This window comes from Zingiber officinale, chromosome 7B (genome assembly GCF_018446385.1).
Source record: "Zingiber officinale cultivar Zhangliang chromosome 7B, Zo_v1.1, whole genome shotgun sequence".
Lineage (NCBI taxonomy): Eukaryota > Viridiplantae > Streptophyta > Magnoliopsida > Zingiberales > Zingiberaceae > Zingiber > Zingiber officinale.
The window spans coordinates 119,894,138-119,916,398 of NC_055999.1; the positions used below are offsets into that span (position 1 = coordinate 119,894,138).

The following is a 22,261-nucleotide window of genomic DNA, read 5'->3' on the forward strand; positions in this document are numbered from 1 at the left end:
GCCTCTTCCTTCTATATAAATAGAACCCTCCAGATTGGAATCAAATCACTCAACTTAATCTTCTCTTCCTCAAGTATTCACTCACTCATCTTGTGCATTCAAGAGTCCAAGAAGCCTACGAGAAGGTTCGCTGGTCTCGGAAGTCGGAGTACTACGATTCCGAGACGATTGTCGTCGTTGTATCTTGGGAACGAATTGCAACAATCCGTTAAGCACCGTAGCGGAGCAATATCGTTTACGGAGATAGTGTCGAACACTAGCCTCGACGATCAGTTTGCATACTCCGGAATTTACCGGAAACAACAAACTTATCTCAGGAGGCTATAAAAAACCTCCTGGATATAGAAATTAGACAACAACTGTCATGCCCGAGAGATATATTTGTCCAACGGAATGGGCAATACTCTTTAGTGACAATAATATACAATACAATATGGTATGAGTCCATAAAACAGATAATTACATAGTGGAAGGTAAAATATAGCGATAATAATATCGAAAACATAAATGACTATGTGTCGGCATGGCTTAACACAACAATTATAAATACACCACAATATTAAAATCCACTAACAAACCAAAATGCAAATACAAAGCGTGAAAAACACAATCTCGAGAGCGATGTGAGACTGGCAACTAGGACCTCTGACTGACACGACACATTTTCTACCTGCTAATCTAGAAATAGAAGGGAAAGCAAGGAGTAGTGAGTACAAAATACTTAGTGAATATAAGACAGATAGTGCATGATCAATACAGTGTTAAGAGATCAAAAGAAATATAGTCTCAAGTAAAATACTTACTATAAGTGTAAAAGCACCAATATAATCATCTGCTAATCAAAAGTCTAACCAACAACATAAAACTCCACTAACCTACTCAACCAGGTATAACCAACAAATCGAGAGTACATACAATACATCCAAATCTACATAAACAAATACATGATCAATATATAACAAGCATATAACAAACATTGTAAGAGAAACGCTCTACCATGGATGATCCCATGGACAGTTAGAGTAAATAACTAGTTATTGTCCGCGGGAGAACGTTCTACCATGGATGGTCCCGTGGGTGAATAGGATGATGTAGGTATCTAACTCCCCTATCACTGACTGCGAGAGGACACTCTATCACGGATGGTCCAGTGGGATCAAGATATGTAAACAGACACTATCTGGGGAAGAACGTGTTGGAGCAATCTAGGTGCCCTAGGTTTTGATGTTTGGGCAAAGGTTTAAGTTATGTCTATTATTGTATTCAATATGCATTGTGAGTGTACAGGATACAGGTACACCAAGGAAAGTCCAAATGTAATCTTGGCAAAGGAGAAAAGTCCAAGGATGAGTATTGGTGATGTAAGTCCAAGTATGTAGTCCTGGCAATGTAAGTTCAAGTGTGACTTGGCAATGGATGAAGTCCCAGAGGTGAGGAGCCTCTTGGCAAAGGAAAACTCGACAATACGGACAAAGTTGAAGGAAGCTCCAGAAGGCAAGACGTGAAGGATGGAGAGACATATGAGGGACGTGAGGCTGATGGAGGAGGATAAAGGCTAGGTCTAGGTTGGTCGGGTGAGGACGAGTGCTGAGTGATTGTACTCAGGGCAAAATCCTACGATTTAGGGATTTACTGTAGTAGTACTATAGCGACACTGTAGCAGTACTGCAATGACACAACAACAGTATTGTTGTAACACTGTAGCAGCATTGTAGCAATCGACTAGTACACTGTAGCAGTCGATTGATACACTATAGCAATCGACTAGTAGTCGACCGTTGGATAACGGTCGACTTCACTTAAAGGACCAGTCGACTGGTGCATACACCAGTCGATTGGTAGCAGGAAAATAGCTTAGTGTTTTCCTCTCGAGCTCTATTTAATAGAGCTCGAGGTGCTTGGACATGTTTAACGAAATAGAGGTGGTTAACCCTTATTAATAGTCTTCCAAAACCTCTAAGCTCTTCTTGTGATCTAAAAGTGTTTGGATCAAGGTTGTGGTGAGGTTTCTCCACCGAGAAGGAGGTTTGAGCTAGCCGGAGAATTTCGAGGAATCATCCACCGACGGATTGGGATCGTCCACCTTACGGACAGCCGTGGAATAGGAGCCCTAATCTCCGAACCACGTAAATGCCTTGTGTTATAGTTTATTTTTGGCTTATTGTCTTTCCTTATTTTTTATAGGGTTTAGTTTTCTTCTTGTCAGTTTGTATTTTGTTTTCCGCTGCGTACTAACAAGTGTAGGAAGTGACGATTTGGGTAAGACGCTATTCACCCTCCTCTAGCGGCGTCAAGGTCCCAATAGAACGCTCTACACGGATGGTCCCATGGGCAGACGAAGAATATACCAACAGTCACTAATGACCCTCTCAACCACGAATGGGAGACAATGGTCGTTAGGACATAACAACGTAACGACAAGCAGAAAATGTATAATCACATCCGATATAACACCTTGGTTTAACCTCACTAGCATATATGCATGAGCTTAAATAACAAGGGTCTAGTAGGATATTTGATATCCTATACTACGATATGAAATAACAAACAAAGATTTAGTAAGATTCTTGACATCCTATACTACAGTATGATCGTCCTAACCATAAGTACAAACTCAAATCATCTACCAAGGGTCTAACAGGATATCCAACATCCTAAATTATGATATGGTAATATCATCCATATATAGCAAAATCAAGCATGAAGAATAGTGAGACTACATAGATATAAAATAGATCATCTTTAAGGTCAAGCAACATAAGTATCAAGCTCAAGAAATAATATGAATAGAGTAAGGTAATAAAACTATCAATCAAATCATAACTCATTACTAAGATCAAATATCTAAAGAATATAAGCAAGAAATATCCACTTTTGAACTATAGAATAGCCAAATCATCTTCAAGTCAAGTCAAGTCAAGTCAAGTCAAAGGATCTACTTCGATCTCAAATCCTACAAGTATAGGATACGAAGCAAAATTAAGTACTAACATAATTCTAATAGCAAAAAATAACCCATATAGGTTAATCATTTGTTACCTCTTTTTCTAGTAATTGTTTAACCTTCTTAAAAATAGTGTGACAAATCATTAATTGGTCCATCTATGAATTAATCAGTATACCTATTAATTATTTCATTTTTCACTTTAATTAATCTATATAATCACACAATTAATTATTAATTCAAATTGATTAATAATCCCCTTAATTAAATTTAGGCTTAGAATCTGATCGTTACCCTATCACAACTGGCGCTATCTTCCTCAACAGGGGCTCACGATAGCTAACAGTGGCGGCCCACGCGAAGGGAGCGACGGTGCTCGGCATCTGGGCGGCGATAGAGGAAATGGAGTAATTGAGGCACGGTTCAGCGGCGACAACGTGCAACGACGAGCAGTAGCCGACTGCTCCGGCAGAGGAGAGGACACGCAACGTCGTGCTCCACTTGATTAGAGCGACGACGAAGGCAGGTTGGCTGCGACACATAGGTTCGTTAGCTACTCAAGGTGGCAACGATTATAGGGGGTTGCTTGGAGAGGGAGACCGCCGATGATGACATCAGGAGAGAAGAGGGGTTGGCCGGTGAGGTGGCACGATGAAGGAGGCAGTATACGACTGCTGCTACTTGAACATGCGAGGGTCAGCTACGATGTCGGGGAAGAGAGGGTGTCGAGGTGGGAAGGAGAGAGAGAGCCACTAGCGTCGGCTGCTCGCTTGGATGGAGGAGCTGAATAATGTGAGGTGGCGGCTACTACGCGTGCTCACAAAGAGTTGGATGAGCAGGGGAGAAATGTTAGGGCAATTAAAACTTAGGGTTTAATATTAAACTTAGGTTTATATACTTAATCAACTCCTACTTTAATTGGATATTTCAAATAAACTCCCTCAAAGTCTAATATATTCATTCCTTTAAATATGTCATACGAAACCCCTTTTTAATTCTGAATTTTTTTAAAAAAATTTCTCACAAAATTCTATAGGTATTTCTCAATTAACACCTATTATTTAAGTATCATATCTAACAAAAACAACAAATTGTATAAACTTCTTAAATAATTCTTAAGTTTTCAAAGTGTATAAAAAATTACTCCGCCTTCAACGAAAGAGTCTTTTTTTAGTGAGTTTTTTAACTGTCTTGAATTAACAATTACGTAAGTTATAACAAATATATTTTAAAACTTCTTACTTTTTAGTTATTATTTTTATGATAGTTATTTGTTTTTAACTAATATTGTGTCATTGCTAATTTTGAAAGCAAGAGATTTTCCTAACTCTTTTTTACAAAGTTATTCACTCTCCTCTAATCGGTTTACCTGGACTTACACATCTATCATTCACGTTGTAATAACTATTGATACAGTCTGACCTGGATGTTGTTTTACTGTTGACACTGATTTAAGTTTGTATCAGATATTTAACTCAGATTAATTACTAATCTAGGTTAACTTGGTTGACCTGATTGAGAAAGTCCTAACTGGAATGTTCGGCAGTTGGAAACTCCTGGTGAGTGAAGCCAGGCAGATTGGAAATCCTGGTGAGTGAAGCCAGGTGAAAACCCTAGTGAGTGAAGCTAGGTGCAAGTCCTGGTGAGTGAAGCCAGGCAAGGGAAAATTCAGATGGATCAAGGGTGATCGGACATCTGGTGTTGAAAAGTCCAAGAAGGAAGCTTGGCATGCGAAGTCAGAGAGGGCTTGGTAGCTCGTTCTCTAGGACCAGATGAAGTCGGAGAGGGCTAGGGAGCTCGTTTCTCCGGACTAGGTCAGAGAGGGCTCGACCCGGACTGAGTCAAGAAGCTGGACGGTGGCTACTGATCGATTACTGATCGGTCTGCAGACCGATCAGAAATCGATCAGTAGTCTACTGTGATTTTACTGATCGGTCTGCAGACCGATCAGAAATCGATCAGTAGTCTACTGTGATTTTACTGATCGGTCTGGAGACCGATCAGGAGGCTGTAAGCGCTTGGGAAGAGCGACATCTGATCGGTCTCGGGACCGATCAGATTAGTGCCTGATCGGTCCGCAGACCGATCAGAAGCTGTGCGCATTTGGAATGAGCGACATCTGATCGGTCTGGGGACCGATCAGATTAGTTCCTGATCGGTCTGCTAGACCGATCAGCGATGATCCAGAAAGTGTGGATCAGTCTGCAGACCGACCCACGGTATTATTTGTTTTGCATGCACTTTTTCTGATTACTATATTTGTTTTCACCCATCTGTTTTTAATCATCTGCTGTGAGTCTTTTTAGCTTGCAGGTTGCAGGTCACACTCTCATGGTTGAATTCAAATTAAGCTTCATTAAGAGAAGAAGACAAGTGCTCTTTTCACTGTGATTTGCTGCAACAGATGCATTTGAGGCATCAACGTTCACTGGCGAATCTGATTGCGATTGGGCTGCGCTCAGTTTGACCTCTACTTATTGGTTCATATCCAGAGACGCCAGTGATTTCCATTGGCATGGGTTCAGAGAACCAGATGAGGAGGAGAGATGATTGGCTACGCCTTGTTGGCAGCAGCGATTCTGCAGGCGGCGGTGATTCGAGACATAAGAAGGAAGAAGAGAGGTTCAGAAAAGTAACTGAATTCTCTGTTTTCTTTTCGATCAATCCTTTGAGAAAGCAAGTTGGTGAAGCTGTGAGCTCCTTGCTAAGAAGGTCGTTGTGCGCTCTCTGCTCTGTTTTTTCTCCGCGTGGCTGTAAGCTCATCTGATTATTCTTCTCAGCCACTGTAAGTCTTGTGCTTAATTCTATAATCAACTGAGACTCTGTTGAGAGGTTGCTCCACCGAGAAGGAGACATCTTTAGCCGGATTTTATCCGGGGTGTGATCTACCGAAAGATCAAGGAGTCGTCCTCCTTACGGACACGCCGAGGAGTAGGCCCAAGTTATCCCCGAACCTCGTATATCCTTGTGTCTGCTGTGTGTGTTTTTCTTCCTTCGTTTTAGTTTTCTACTTCCGCTGTGCTAACAAGTTTTTCTTTAAGAAAGATTGTGTTTAAGTTTTCAAAGAGGCTATTCACCCCCCCTCTAGCCATCTAAGATCCCAACAAGTGGTATCAGAGCAAGGGGCTCTTTGATTCGGATTAACACCCAAAAGAGCAAACAAGGATGGCTATGAAAGAAGGCTTTAGCACAAATCGACCACCCTACTTCGAAGGAGCAGATTTTCAATATTGGAAGGGCCGCATGGAGTATTACCTCAAGACCGACATTGCCATGTGGTTCTCAGTCAAGGAAGGTTTCACACCACCAAAGGATGAAGAAGGTAAGGAACTCGATTCGTCAAGGTGGTCTACCGAACAACTCCGCAAAGCACAAGTCGATGCCAAGGCTATGGTCACCTTGTAATGTGGAATCGCCAAGGACCAACTCGTCAAGGTAGATCCGTTCTCGAGTGCAAGAGACCTATGGAACAAACTCATCGAGCTCCAAGAGGGAACTCGAGATTCTCGGATTGCCAAGAGGGACCTATTCTTGAATCAGCTCCAAAATCTAACCATGAAGGACAATGAAACGGTAAGTGAACTTCATGGGAGATTCAAGGAGATCATCAACGGTCTACACTCTGTGGACGAACGAGTGGAGAATCGCGATCTAGTAAGGTACACTCTTAAATCTTTTCCTATGAATGCCTTGTGGTCATCTATGGTAGATGCCTACAAGGTATCCAAGGATCTTTCCATTGTTAAACTAGATGAATTTTTCTGTGAGATGGAACTTCATGAGCTTGCTAACAAAGGTCAAAAAGAGAAGGGTATTGCTTTATTTGCAGGACCAAAGAGCAAGGATGGAAGAAGGAAGAAGGAAAAGAAGAAGGAAAAGGAGATTTCCTCATCCACCTCTTCCTCCGAATCCGATGATGAAAGTGGATCATCATCAAGTGAGATGGCGAACTTCGTAAGAAGGATTATGAGAATAAGCCGAAGATACAAAGGAAAAGGTAAAACTAATGATCAAAATTTTGATAAATCTAATGTTATATGTTATGAGTGTAGCAAGAAAGGACACATTCGGAGCGAGTGTCCGAAATTAAAGAGGAAGGAGGAACGAGCCAAAAAGAAGGAGGAAAGAGTCAAGAAGAAGAAGGCTCTCAAGGCCACTTGGGATGAGTCCTCATCAAGCTCATTGGAGGAAGAAGAGAAGATGGAAAAGAGCACACGACAATTAGCACTCATGGCAAGGGAGGTTTCGGACTCCGGAAGTGAGGGAGATTAGAGCGACGCTTCAACCGTGGCTTCATCATCGTCGGATGATGAAGAGGTAACCTCTTCTCATATAGAAAAGTGTTATAAGACTATCACTCACTTATCTACATTGCTTAAAAAGTCAAAAACATAAAATAAATTGTTAAAAGAAGAAGTAAAAACCTTAAGGACCCTTAGGGAAGATGAGGTCGATGACCTACATCTAGAAGTCCTTGAGGATGAGAACAAGGCTTTAAAGGGTGAGGTTGAGAAACTCAAGAAAATGCTTGAGAAGTTCTCAACTAGCTCTAAGACTCTAGACATGATTCTAAATGCCCAAAGGGCAGTCTACAACAAGGCCGGGCTAGGGTATCAACCCAAGGAGTCGAGTTTCATTTCTCTAATGTCTAGAACTCAAAATAGTAGATCACATGTTTCTAGGGCTCATGGAACTAGGAAAGGTATGACCAAGGCATGGGTTCCTAGGTCTTTCGTTGTAGAAGCATTAGGTCCCAAGATTTGGGTACCTAAAACCTCTATCTTCCGTGTCTTGTAGGCATTGGTCGAGGGGGAGCATCTATCAACTTGGTTTGTTGATAGTGGATACTCCAAGCACATGACCGGGGACAAATCACTGTTTACAACCATTCAAAACAAAAGTAGAGGTAATGTGTCTTTTGGTAATAATGGTAGCCTTAAGGTTGTAGGAGTTGGAGACATTCATATATCCGAATGTCTCCATATCAAGAATGTCCTTCTAGTTAAGGGGATGACTTTTAATCTCCTAAGTGTCAGTCAATTGTGTGATACGGGTTACACAATTGAATTTCATTCAAGTCAATGTTTGGTTAAACACATTGACACACTTGACACGGTACTAGTAGGCACAAGGGTTGATAATATTTATCAAGTATCGTTTAAAAGTGCTACTAATGCTTTGATTAAGTGTTTCATGTCGAAAGAAGAAGAATCTTGGCTATGGCATAGAAGGTTGTCACATGTAAACATGAAGAACATCCGGAAGTTGGCCAACCAAGGATTAGTGTGAGACTTACCCAGCATCAAGTACCACAAGACCAAACTATGTGATGCATGTCAAAAGGGTAAGCAAACAAAAGTTGTTCATAAAGGTAAAAGCATCGTAAGTACATCTACTGCTTTAGATTTATTGCACATGAACCTATTTGATTGCAGTAGTGTAATATCATTGAATGGAAGTAGATATTGCTTGGTAATCGTTGATGATTTTACTAGATACACATGGACTTTCTTCTTGAAACATAAGGACCAAACTATAGATATTTTTATTTCTTTTTGTAGAAGAACTGAAAATGAAAAATCGACAACAATTAAAACCATTAGAAGTGATCATGGTGGGGAATTTCAAAATCATAGGTTTTTAGAGTTTTGTCAAGAAAAGGGATATAGGCATGAGTTCTCTACTCCAAGGACCCCACAGCAAAATGGGGTTGTGGAGAGAAAGAACCGAGTCCTACAAGAGGCTGCACGAAGCATGCTCAATGAGTACTCACTACCGAGCTACTTATGGGATGAAGCTGTGAATACAGCTTGCTATGTGCAAAATCGAGTTTTAATACATAGGTTTTTAGGAAAGACTCCCCATGAACTTTGGTTTGGGAAACCGCCTACAATTAAACATCTTAGGGTGTTTGGTTGTAAGGTGTTTATTTTGAACACCAAGGATCATCTTGGGAAGTTCACGACTAACGCTGATCAAGGGATACTGGTTGGGTACTCTCTTACCAACAAAGCCTATCGAGTCTACAATGAGAGGACTAAATTGATTGAAGAGTCCTCGGATGTAGCTTTCGAAGAAATCCCTGATAATCAATCAAGGAATGTAGAAGAAATTCAATTCGAACTTAGAAGGCTAGGTTTGAATGATCCAAACATGGAAAGAGTCGAAATTGACTCTGATGATGATGAGCAAGGGCAACAAAGAACTCAGGCAGACCCGTTGCCTGATACTGAGTCCTCGCCTGTGCCGAGTGAGACCACTCATGAGGCACCGCCAACACCAAGGCAGTCTAGGTTAGCCTCTAGTCATCCCCAAGACCAAATTGTGGGAGACATCCAACAAGGGGTTAGGACTAGGTCATTCTTTAGAAATGAGTCTAATGAAGTCGCATTGATTTCAGATATTGAACCAAAAATAGTTGATGAGGCATTGCACGATCCTGATTGGATCTTAGCTATGCAAGATGAGTTAGGTCAATTTGAAAGGAGCCAAGTGTGGGACTTAGTTCCTAGACCTAAGAAGACCACCATTATTGGAACTAAATGGGTCTTCAAAAATAAGTTAAATCAAAAGGGAGAAGTTGTAAGAAACAAGGCAAGACTTGTAGCCAAGGGCTATAGTCAAGTCGAAGGTCTCGATTATGATGAGATTTATGCTCCCGTGGCCCGATTAGAGTCCATTCGTTTGATGCTAGCTTTTGCTGCACATAGAGGTTTCAAGCTCTATCAAATGGACGTTAAATCGGCTTTCTTAAAGGGTCTCATCAAAGAAGAGGTCTATGTTGAGCAACCACCGGGGTTTGTGAGTACCGAAGCTCCAAACCACGTATACAAGCTCAAGAAAGCTCTTTATGGGCTTAAACAAGCACCTCGAGCTTGGTACGAAAGGCTGTCAACTTATTTACTAGAGAAGGGATTTGTAAGAGGTCAAGTAGACCCAACACTATTTCTACGTAGAGATGGTGAAAACATTTTTGTAGCCCAAGTATATGTCGATGACATAATTTGTGGCTCAAATAACAAGGGCTATTTGAATGAATTCATTTCTCACATGGAAAGTGAGTTTGAGATGAGTCTAGTAGGAGAGTTGACATTCTTCCTCGGACTTGAAATCAAACAAACTCGAGATGGAATTTATGTCCATCAGACAAAATACACTCAAGAGATGCTTAGAAAATTCAATATGACTCTAAGGAAGTGTCCACTCCAATGGCGACAAACACTCGCCTTGACAATGATGAGAGTGGAAAACCAATTGATCTAACGCAATATAGAAGCATGATTGGTAGTCTTCTATATCTCACAGCTAGTCGACCGGACATACTCTTTGCTGTGGGCATGTGCGCTAGGTATCAAGTCTGTGCCAAGGAATCTCACTTAATTGCAGTTAAGAGAATTCTGGGATACCTTAAAGGCACAATTAGAGTAGGTCTTTGGTACCCACGTACTGAGTCTTTTGAATTGATAGGTTATACCGACTCCGATTATGCTGGGTGCAAATTGGATCGGAAAAGTACTAGTGGGGGCTGCCAATTTTTAGGTTCATCTTTAGTTAGTTGGTCAAGTCGGAAGCAACATTGTGTTGCTCTCTCCACGACCGAGGCCGAATATATTACCATGGGAGAGAGTGTATCACAGTTGTTGTGGATGACACACACCCTAGAGGATTATGAACTTTCTTATAAGGGTGTACAAGTGCTATGTGACAACATTAGCACGATCAACCTAACTAAAAATCCAGTCCATCATTCGAGGACCAAACACATTGAAGTGCGTCATCACTTCATAAGAGATCACGTAGCTAGGGGAGACATTGCACTCACATATGTTGAGTCAAAGTCAAACCTAGCTGATATTTTCACCAAACCTCTTCCGGAGAATGAATTTAGTCATTTAAGGAGGGAGTTGAGAATGTGTTTGGCTCCTTAGGTCATTAGAACTTCACCATGATCAATAAGGACTAGTAAAATGACAAGAGTAATTGGGGCAATAATTTGGGCAACTTGGGAACATCTCACACAAACTATAAGGTTTAACAAAATATTTTTGTTTGCTAGAAATGGGGTGAGATGCTAGGAACAACCAAATTATTCAAAATGTATCATGCATCCCTTGAATAATTAGGTTGAAGAGACATTAATTGAGTATGGGGAACACCATTACATAATTCATGTGTAATTGGTTCCTTGATCTTACTCATATATTCCAATCAAGGAATCTTGATTGGACCTTTGTCTAAAAAGTGTCTAACTATGGGTGATTTGTTGATTGATATTTTTGATTGATACTTAACATGCCTTGATTGAAAATTAGGACAAGTTGTTTATATTTTGACAAATTTGAACCTGATCATAGAGATGAGTTTAGCAAAAATATGTTTTGAACTCTTAAGGACCAAGAAGACAGAACTCCATATGGTTGGAGTTAGTGTGAGGTTTTGTTTGATAAGAGTCTGAAACTTTTGGATTATGAACAAGTTCAGGCCATAAGAAATCATATTTCGAATATATTAGTGTTTGGTGATTCCTAAGTTCTAGGGTATGTTTTAGGAAAGTTCTGAATTCTTGAGTTCTGGATTCTTCAGACTTCATGGCTCAGTATTTCAGTTACTGAAATTACTGAAATCGGGTTATCAGACACTGATCGGTCCACAGACCGATCAGGAAAGTCTGGATATTTCTATCGACCGATCCAGAACGAAGCCAAACTCTCTGTTTGGTATCTGATCGGTCCAGTGACCGATCAGCGCACGAAGGAAGCCCCATGATCGGTCCGGGCACCGATCAGGATGATCCCTGATCGGTCCACTGACTGATCAGGTGTCGCCGATTCACTCGGGTGGATCTGATCGATCAGGATTTCTCCTGATCGAACAGCCGTCCGATCAGGGAATAGATCGATCCCTGGTTTTAACTCCTCCTGACTCCCTCCTTTCCCATTACATACGAAGCCCTGGCCGACTCTCTTTTCTCGTTTCTTCTTCCCCTTGATCGCCGAACCCTAGACGACTCCCTCCTACCTCAGCACTTCTTTCTTTCTCCGAAAACCAGAGAAATGGCTCCAAGGTAACTTAATCAGCTCTATTTCTCGTTAGTACTTCATTTGTTTCATTTCTCACTGCTTCAGTGATTTGGGGTGGTGCTCGGGTTGTGCTCCTTTGCTTCATCTGTGTCATGTTCCTAACCCCTTAGGAAGAAACCAGTAGGTGAGGGTACTTCCAAGTCCAAAGATAAATCCAAGTCCAAAGAAACCTCCCGTCCTCAACCAGCTGTCTCCGGTAGATTCCCGAACCAAAATTTTGAGGAAGCCTTTAGACTAAGAACCTTCAAATTACTCCCGTGTAGATCTGTAGATCGTAAATTCATGGACGAGTTTTGCCTAACTGTGTCTGAAACTATTTCCTACTACAATCTTGACTCACTTGTCTACTTAGAACGGGATATCAACTATGACTTGGTCTCTGAGTTTTATAACAACCTTCATAAGATTCCTAATGAAGCAGGTTATAAAACAAGAGTTGCTAAGCGGACTCTTGATTTCAATTTCGTATCCTTCTTTGAGTATCTCGATTGTCGGAGGTGTTCCGGTAATGTCTTCTCGATATTTCCTGATCTACCAGACCCCCTACCCTCACCTTTTGATGTCACACCTGACTCCGTCTATGAGTATTTCTTCAGGCAACCTAGACCGGGTGGCCTTGATGAGCTAGATGTTGACTTTCCTACTTTTGCAGCCTTGAGATTATCTCCTCAAGACTACATTATGTTTAAAATTGTCACAAACTTCCTTCTGCCTATCACATCTAAACCATTGTCTGAGATCCGACCATATCATTGCCTGATGCTTTATGGATTGCGTCGACGTCTCGACTTTGACATCGTATCTAGCATCTACTCTTCGATCGTCTCCTATAGTGAGCCGAGCGGCTACACTGTCTATATGCCTTATGGGCATATAATTACAGACTGGCTCGAGACCCTTCAGGTTGATGTCTCTAAGGGTAGAATAATCAAGATGGTCAAACAGGATTGCAGGCTTGGGAAGCGGGCATTTTCCAAGTCTGGAATCATAGGACAAAATGGGGACGTCCGGTGGAAGGATGGGAGGGCACTAGGTGAGTTACCACGGGGACCTCCACGACAGGTTGCTCCTGTTGCTGCTCCTCCTGCTGCTGACGATGGAGATGTCGATCCTGATCTGCGCTGGCAGATCGCCGAGCTGGAGAGTCGCTTTGATCGACACGATGAGCTACTAGCTGCTGAGCTCCATGGACTGCGTGTTCGGATCGACCAGCGCTACGATGACTTGCGCAGTCAGCAGCTGGTGACGCAGCAGCTACTTCTGGGCTGGATGGCCAACTACCCACCTCCGCAGCGATTCTCGGGCCATCCATCTTCGAGCTCCAGCATGCCGCCTCAGGATTACGTGCTTCCCGCAGATGATGATGATGAGTGATATGACATTGATTATGATTCATTTTGACTGTCTATGTTTTTGGATGCTGCTTGTTGGATATTTTATGTCTGACCTGGATGCTTGTTCATTTCATCTATGTATGCTATTTATTTTCTTTCTTTATGTCTTGCTCCTTATTGGTTTTTAATATGCTACTGATATGCCTTGTTTTGTATGTCTCTTATTCATTTATCACTGTCTCATAATACACTTAGAAGGAATTCTAGGGGGATTAAGCAGAAGACAGTATGGATTAAGGGGGAGCTCTTTAAGTTATCTTACCTTGTTCGCTCCTTTTCGGTGTTTGACAAAGGGGGAGAAGATAACTAAGTTTAGAAATGAATGAAAGGTTGATTTTAGGGGAGAGGATGACTTTGAGTCTTTTTGAATCCTCTTACCTAATTCGCACCTATTCGACTAAGTTAAGTTTAGTGATGAATTGACTTCATCGAGTCAATATGAAAAAGGGGGAGAAGATAACTAAGGTATATCCGTCTTAGGGGGAGGATCCTGATTTCCCTAAAAATTATGGGTATATGAGCATTTTTGATCTAAACTTAAATCGTGTTGTCAAACAACAAAAAGAGGGAGATTGTTGATACAGTCTGACCTGGATGTTGTTTTGCTGTTGACACTGATTTAAGTTTGTATCAGATATTTAACTCAGATTAATTACTAATCTAGGTTGACTTGGTCGACCTGATTGAGAAAGTCCTAACTGGGATGTTAGGCAGTTGGAAAGTCCTGGTGAGTGAAGCCAGGCAGATTGGAAATCCTGGTGAGTGAAGCCAGGTGAAAACCCTAGTGAGTGAAGCTAGGTGCAAGTCCTGGTGAGTGAAGCCAGGTGAAAACCCTAGTGAGTGAAGCTAGGTGCAAGTCCTGGTGAGTGAAGCCAGGCAAGGGAAAATCCAGATGGATCAAGGGTGATCGGACATCTGGTGTTGAAAAGTCCAAGAAGGAAGCTTGACATGCGAAGTCAGAGAGGGCTCGGTAGCTCGTTCTCTAGGACCAGATGAAGTCGGAGAGGGCTAGGGAGCTCGTTTCTCCGGACTATGTCAGAGAGGGCTCGACCCGGACTGAGTCAAGAAGCTGGATCGGTCGGCAGACCGATCCAGTGAAACCTTAGACACCTGATCGGTCTGGCGACCGATCAGGAATCGATCGATGGCTGCGGCGATTCTTGTCGATCTGCGACCGATCGATCGATGATCTCGTGATTTTGGATCGGTGGAGACCGATCGAGGCTATGGCGCTTGGGAAGGCGACATCGATCGGTCTGGGACCGATCAGATTAGTGCTGATCGGTCCGCACCGATCGGAAGCTGTGCGCATTTGGAAAGAGCGACATCGATCGGTGCGGGGACCGATCAGATAATTCTGAGTCGGCGACCGATCAGCGATGATCAGAAGCGTGGATCGGTCTGCGACCGACCCAGCTTGTTTTGCATGCACTTTTTCCGATTGCCGTATTTGTTTTCACCCATCTGTTTTAACCATCTGCTGTGAGTCTTTTTAGCTTGCAGGGTGCAGGTCACACTCTCATGGTTGAATTCAAATTAAGCTTCATTAAGAGAAGAAGACAAGTGTTCTTTTCACCGTGATTTGCTGCAATAGATGCATTTGAGGCATCAACGTTCACTGGCGAATCGATTGTGATTGGGATGCGCTCGGTTTGACCTCTACTTATTGGTTCGTATCCAGAGACGCGGTGATTTCCATTGGCATGGGTTCAGAGAACCATATGAGGAGGAGAGGTGATTGGCTACGCCTTGTTGGCGGCAGCGATTCTGCAGGCGGAGGTGATTCGAGCCATGAAGCAGAGAGACATAAGAAGGAAGAAGAGAGGTTCAGAAAATAGCCGATTCTCTGTTTCTTTTCGATCAATCCTTTGAGAAAGCAAGTTGGTGAAGCTGTGAGCTCCTTGCTAAGAAGGTCGTTGTGCGCTCTCTGCTCTGTTTTTTCTCCGCGTGGCTGTAAGCTCATCTGATTATTCTTCTCAGCCACTGTAAGTCTTGTGCTTAATTCTATAATCAACTGAGACTCTGTTGAGAGGTTGCTCCACCGAGAAGGAGACATCTTTAGCCGGATTTTGTCCGGGGTGTGATCTACCGAAAGATCAAGGAGTCATCCTCCTTACGGACACGCCGAGGAGTAGGGGCAAGTTATCCCCGAACCTCGTATATCCTTGTGTCTGCTGTGTGTGTTTTTCTTCCTTCGTTTTAGTTTTCTACTTCCGCTGTGCTAACAAATTTTTCTTTAAGAAAGATTGTGTTTAAGTTTTCAAAGAGGCTATTCACCCCCCCTAGCCATCTAAGATCCCAACAATAACTACAAACAAATGAGTTAGTAGAGGTGAGTAAAAATTTAGTTAAATCGATCAAATTATCCAAATTTTAAAATTTGATTTGATTTATTTAGAATTCTATTTTTTTTTTAAAAAAAATTGTTAATTCAGTTCGGACTCCATTTCAAAATTAGTTCTTATTTGATTAAACTGAATCGATCAAATAAACTGAATTTTTAGACGAAATTTAATTTTTACACTAAAATTTAATTTTATTAAATCAACTAAATTTTTAGATGATAATTAAAAAATTTTAATTAATTCAGTTGAAAATCATATTAACTTTATCGGTTCGTTTTGTTTATTTTTATTTTTTAAAAATTCTATAGATAGTTCAAACAAAATAATTGGGTTGGATTCAATTTTATTAATTAGATTCGGTTTGATTTTAACGAAGACTTAGTAGAGACACCATTCTTAAAAAAACAAACTATTTTGATTTTTTTCCTATAAATTAAATACACTATTTAATCATTTTCAATAAAGCTGACTGATAAAATTTTTACTAAATTGTCGAATTTTATTTTAATATCCAACGGTCCCCCTTCTTCCGTCGTTCCACGTGGTATCATTGGAGCGCACGTGCCCCAAGGGCGTCGGTATATCGAACATCGTGGCATCCGCCTCTCTCCCTCCATTCTTTAGTCACTATAGCCTTTATATATATAACATTAGGACGGATTAGCGGAGACGCTGAAGCGAATATATTCATCTTTTGCCATAACTATAGCCTTTATATATGTCCCCACGGGTGATCTGATATGACAAATGGTGGCATACTTATCACATGAAGTCGTGGGATCAAATTCTAGGGCTGTCGGAACGTAAATCCTCGGACCCTGTGTAACTCACTCCACCACCACTTGCCTTCTCGGCTGTCGTGATTTATCTCCTTCATGATGGCCTAAAGTCGGGTGCGGCGGGGGTGAGCGATTTTACCTTTTGTCACTATAGCCTTTATATATTGTCCCCTTGCGACGATCTAATGCCTAACGTATGTAGTATTACCATCATGTGATCTGGAGTTCGAATCCCGATAAAGCCGAGGTAAATATCTCTCTTATGTGCTAGTCACTATTCTAAATGTTAATAGTCGTCCATGATTTACCTCCTCTTTGTTGGCCCTGAGACGGGTTGAGGGAGGTGCGAGGGGCGAGTATATTCACCTTTTGCCACCACTATAGCCTTTATATTAGTCCCCGCAGACTAGCTGAGATAATAAGTGACTGGATTAATATTATATAAGATTTAGAGGTCGATTCTTGGAATTGGCAGCACGTAAATCCCTACAACCCATGTAAACATTACTTCACCTATCACTTGTCTTCTCAGTCATTATTATTTATCTTTTCCATGTTGGTCCTAGGGCGGGCTGATGGAGACGTTGAGACTAGCGTATTCACTACCACTACAGCCTTTATATTTGTCCCCACGGGTTAACTGAGTTGATAAATGACAAGTTGATTACCACATGAGGTATTAGGATTGAATCTCGATATTGATGAGATATAAATCTCTATAATCTGTGTAAACTCACCCCACCTGCCATTTGCTTTCTAAGTCACTACGATTTATCTCCTCCATGTTAGTCCTAGGACGGATTGACAGGGGCATTGGGGACGAACGTATTCATCTTCTACCACTATAATCATTATCAGAGGCGGATCCAGCGCGACTGCGCGGGGGGTGGGGGCGGCATCGACGGTCGCCCCCCCTTGCCGGCACGGTGGAACCTATAGTATTATGAGATTCTACAGGTGGAGATAGAGGATATCATCCCTTAATTCATGTAAAAAATCATCCCTCCATATTTAAATTTCTAGATCCGCCACAAGCAATTATATTCACTCTCCCAGAGTAAAATCGGAGCTGCAATGGAATGGAACGTCCGTGGCGTCTCTCACCTTCCCTTCATTTCAAATCCTGCAAATATTTTCAGATAATTCCATAATTATTTTAACGTAATAGAGAATGATCTCCTTAGAGCAACTACAATGCCATTAACGCATCACGCGTTAATGACAATATTTTATTTTATATATATATATTTTTTTGTAATATGTAGCATTAACGCGTTCAAAGAATTGAACGCATTAATGCTACAGTACATCCACAGTGTTTCTACAAGAGCTCACGTAAATATTAACGTGCGTTACAGGTGCTCTTAATATTAGTATTACAATATTATTAAAATAATTTTAAATTTATGGGTACATTATAAATATTATTTTTATTTGTACTTATTTGTTAATTTTAATTACTCATGTTCGTGTTTTTAACTTTTTATTATTTTGATTTAGTGCCCTTGCTATTTTTATTTTTTTTATCTCAGTCTAAATGGATAATGTATTTTATATTTCTACATACAATTTTTTTAATATATTTTATATTTTTTTAATAAAATTAATGATATAATTTATAAATATAATTATAATTAAATATATTAAATAAATAAAAATAATAATTTTAATAAATTAAATCTTTACCAATATACATAATAAAATTTAAATATCTTACTAAATACATTTAATTTAAAATTATAATAAATAATAATTATATTTAAATATCCTTTAAATAAATAAAATAAAAATAATAATTATAAATTAATTATTTTGATGGATGGATTGAAATATGTTGATGCTAATTTTATATTAAATTTGATGATGGATGGAGATGCCCTAACACAGCATTCTTTAAAACAAACTGTTTTAATTTTTTCTCATAAATTAAATACACTATTTAATCATATACAATACCGTTGACTGATGAGTTTTTTTTTATTAAATTACCGAATTTTATTTTCACATCCAACGGTCACTTTTCTCCCGTCGTTCCACGTGGCGGGGTCGATGGAGCCCGCCTGCACCTTCGGGATATCGAACACCGTGGCGTCCGCCTCTCTCTCTCCCTTCTTTATTCGCTGTAGTCTTTCTTTATTCACACTCCCAAAGCAAAGGCCGCAGCTGCAGCTCGCATTTTAAAAGCGACTGTCTTTCCCCCCTCTCCCTCTCCCTCTCTCTCTCTCTCTCTCTCGGCGGTAGATCTGGTAGCTCAACTCACCGTGAATGCTTTTTCATCCTTTTCCTGCTGAGTAATTTCCTGTAAACCCTAAAAGCTCCAACCTTTTCTTTTCTAACGTTCCTCTAAAGGACTTCACAAACCGAAACGAAGTCGCAGAGAACTAAAGCAGGAGGAAGGAACCAGTGCACCTGTATCTCGCCATGCCGTGGCTTCGCCCCTTCTTCCTCTTCGTCTTCTTCCTCTGCGTCCTTTGCTCCACAGGTACAGAAATGGCGCTCTGTTCTACGAAGTTCGGAATTTTTGTTGCTTCCCGATGTCAAAGGTGTGGTTTTTTTGTTTTTTTTGTTGGTTGTGGCAGCGAAAGGTGGGAGCTTTGCGAGGTTGGGCGTCGACTATGGCACCCTCGGCGACGACCTCCCTTCCCATGTCCGCTCCGTGGAGCTGATCCGGTCCATCGGCGCCGGAGCCGTCAAGATCTACGACGCTAACCCGGCCATCCTCCGCGCTCTCGCCGGCACTCGACTCCGCGTGTCCATCATGGTGCCAAACGACCTCATCCCGTCCATCGGCACCAACGCGTCCATGGCCGACGCCTGGGTAGCCACATACGTCGCCCCCTTCGCCGGCGCCGTCCGCATCCGCTACCTCCTCGTCGGCAACGAGATCCTCTCCTACCGGGACATAGCCAACTCCACCTGGCCCTTCCTCGTCCCCGCCATCGTCAACGTCCGCCGTGCCCTCGTGGCGCGATCCCTCCGCGACGTCAAGGTCGGCACCACTCTCGCGATGGACGCCCTCTCTGTTTCCTACCCGCCCTCTGCCGGCAAGTTCCGCGCCGACATTGCCGATTCCGTGATGCGCCCTATGTTACAGTTCCTCCGCAAGACGCGCTCCTTCTACTTCGTCGACGCCTACCCTTACTTTGCCTGGGCGGGAGAACCTACCGCCATCAACCTCGATTATGCCCTCTTCGCCGCCAATTCCAGCTTAAATTACTTCGACCCGGGGAGCAAATTGACCTATACCAACCTGCTCGACCAAATGCTCGACGCCGTGGCGGCGGCGATGAGTCGGCTAGGGTTCCGCGACGTCCGCATCGCGATCGCGGAGACGGGGTGGCCGAACGGCGGCGACCTGGACCAGATCGGGGCCAACATCCACAACGCAGCGATCTACAACCGCAACCTCGCACGGAGGCTGGCCGCGCGGCCGGCGGTGGGGACGCCGGCTCGGCCGGGTGAAGCGATGCCGGTGTTCATATTCTCCCTTTACAACGAGAACCAGAAGCCGGGGCCGGGAACCGAGCGCCACTGGGGACTTCTCTACCCTAACGGGAAGAGGATTTACCCGATTGATCTCAGCGGGCGGCGGCCGGTGGAGTCGTACCCGCCACTACCGCCGGCGGAGAACAACGAGCCCTACAAAGGGAAGCTCTGGTGCGTGCTCGACTGCGGGAGGCGGCGGGCGGCGAACGCGACGGCTGTGGGGGAAGCGGTGGCGTACGCGTGCGGACAGGGGAACGGCACGTGCGACGCGATCCGCCACGGCGGCGCGTGCTACTACCCGAACACGCTGGCGGCGCACGCCAACTACGCCTTCAACGCCTACTGGCAGCAGTTCCGGCGGGGCGGCGGCACGTGCTTCTTCGACGGGCTCGCCGTGCAGACCAAGAAGGACCCGAGTAAGCTCCCTCACCCCCTCCCCCTTTACTACTCTCCTCGTGTTCGACCACATGCCTCACTGAAACTAAATACCTGAATTACTCTGCTCATGACCCGTTCGACCAAATGCCACACTGAACTAAATACCATAACTACTCTGCTCCTGACCTGTTCGACCAAATGCCACACTGAACTAAATACCATTCTTTTCATTATAGATTGAATGATGGTTGAAGTCACTTAGAATGAAATCTTCGAGAACGAAATAAATGTATTAATTTGGGGGATGAAGAGAAGGTGAAGTTCTTGAAGTGATTCATTTGTTTACTTGGGTGGAACGATAGGATTTACGGGTTTAGGAACCGGTGCGTGCGAGAAGGATGAAAAGAATTAAGTTCTCTAATTGGGTGGAAAGATAGGATTTACGGGTTTAGGAACCGGTGCGTGCGAGAAGGATGAAAAGAATTAAGTTCTCTAAGTCATAATTCCAATGTATTAGATTGGTCTTTGATTCTCTCCGCTTGAGTTCATTTTATTTGATTTCGAAAACTCTAGATAAGAGGAGAAGTGAAGGAGAAGTATTGGGAGCTTTGCTCGCTTGGAAGGAGAAAAAGAAAGGAATAAGAGATATGAAAGAACTAGAAGAAGCCCATGTGAAAATTTTCTCCCATTTTGTTTGCATCCAAATGGAAGATGAAGAGGGAAGTGAAGGAAACATATTGTGCAATTTGTTTATTAGGAAGGAAAGAAACAAGGGAATAAGGGAAACGAAGGAATAGGAGAAATCCATACAAATTTTCCTCTGATTTCCTTGCATCCATACCAAGGATGATGGTTTGAGGTTTAAGGAGACGACACATGAACCAGAGTAGATGAAGTCAAGAGAAAAGATAAAGAAATCTCGCTAATGGATCTATTTTGAGAACCATAATTGATCATACAAAAAAAAAAAATTGTCTACATTTAGCAAGGAATGACAGGTTTGGCCTCCTCTTTTTTGATGGATTACTTAAAGCAAATAGAATAGAGGAACCAATTTATCTTCAGTCTCCCTTCCATTCCTTCATGGTTCTTTGAGTGTATGGTTTAGAAAGGAAAGCATTTTCTTCTTTTGAGCATATTACAAGATTAAGAGATGGATTAACTTAATCATTTTTATATTTAGCCTAAATCTTTGACAAATCTCTAAATTAGTTTATTAATTGTGTGCCAAAACAACTTGGAAGGTCAGCAATGTTGATGCTGACGCACATTGAATATTTGTGTGTTTTTGGCTTGATTTAATGCTGTCATTATTGGTTGGCTTTTTTTTTTTTTGAATGATTGAATCAAATGGAGCCTGATGATGACAGAATAAACTACTATTGCGTTGACTTTTTCTTTTTTAAACTGAAGAACACTGATCATGTCGGCAGGTTATGGATCTTGCAAGTATCCAAGCTCCAGTAATTGAGGAGAGGAAATTGAATGATTATCATCAGATGCATCGAAGCATTTCTTCTAGTTTTTTTTTTTTTTTTTTTTTTCTGATTTAGTCTGCATTTTAAATGTTGTAATACTTGATCATGATCCATTCTTCGAGTGGTGTTCTTTCTATGGTTCTTTAGTTATGCTTTAGTTATTGTCTCATCTGGAATCGAAAAAGAACAAATTTAGAGTTGATTAAATCTTTTGAGTAGTATGAAATTTTTGTTTTTTTTTTCAAAGTTGATTTGAACAGGCGATTGTCATTCCATTTTGCAGCTTCTTCCACTTTCGGCGGCGTTGGTTTTTTCAACGTTCTTAGGTTGCGTTTGGTAGCCTGTAATCTACCATGTACATTACAAAGTTGATTATT

General features: G+C 42.0%; 1 protein-coding gene across 2 annotated transcripts; it reads left to right on the forward strand.

The window, feature by feature from the left end:
- The first annotated feature begins 18,684 nt into the window (after positions 1-18,684).
- LOC122007321 (probable glucan endo-1,3-beta-glucosidase A6) lies at positions 18,685-22,091 on the forward strand. Of its 2 annotated transcripts, none has more exons than XM_042563168.1 (4): positions 18,685-18,788; positions 18,892-19,024; positions 19,122-20,444; positions 21,840-22,091. In XM_042563168.1, the coding sequence occupies exons 2-4, from the start codon at positions 18,964-18,966 to the stop codon at positions 21,875-21,877; spliced, it is 1,422 nt and encodes a 473-aa protein (XP_042419102.1). In that variant the 5' UTR covers positions 18,685-18,788; positions 18,892-18,963; the 3' UTR covers positions 21,878-22,091. The 2 variants fall into 2 exon arrangements, with proteins under 2 accessions (XP_042419102.1, XP_042419103.1); XM_042563169.1 differs by having other exon boundaries at positions 18,691-18,833; positions 18,914-19,024.
- Positions 22,092-22,261: the final 170 nt, after the last annotated feature.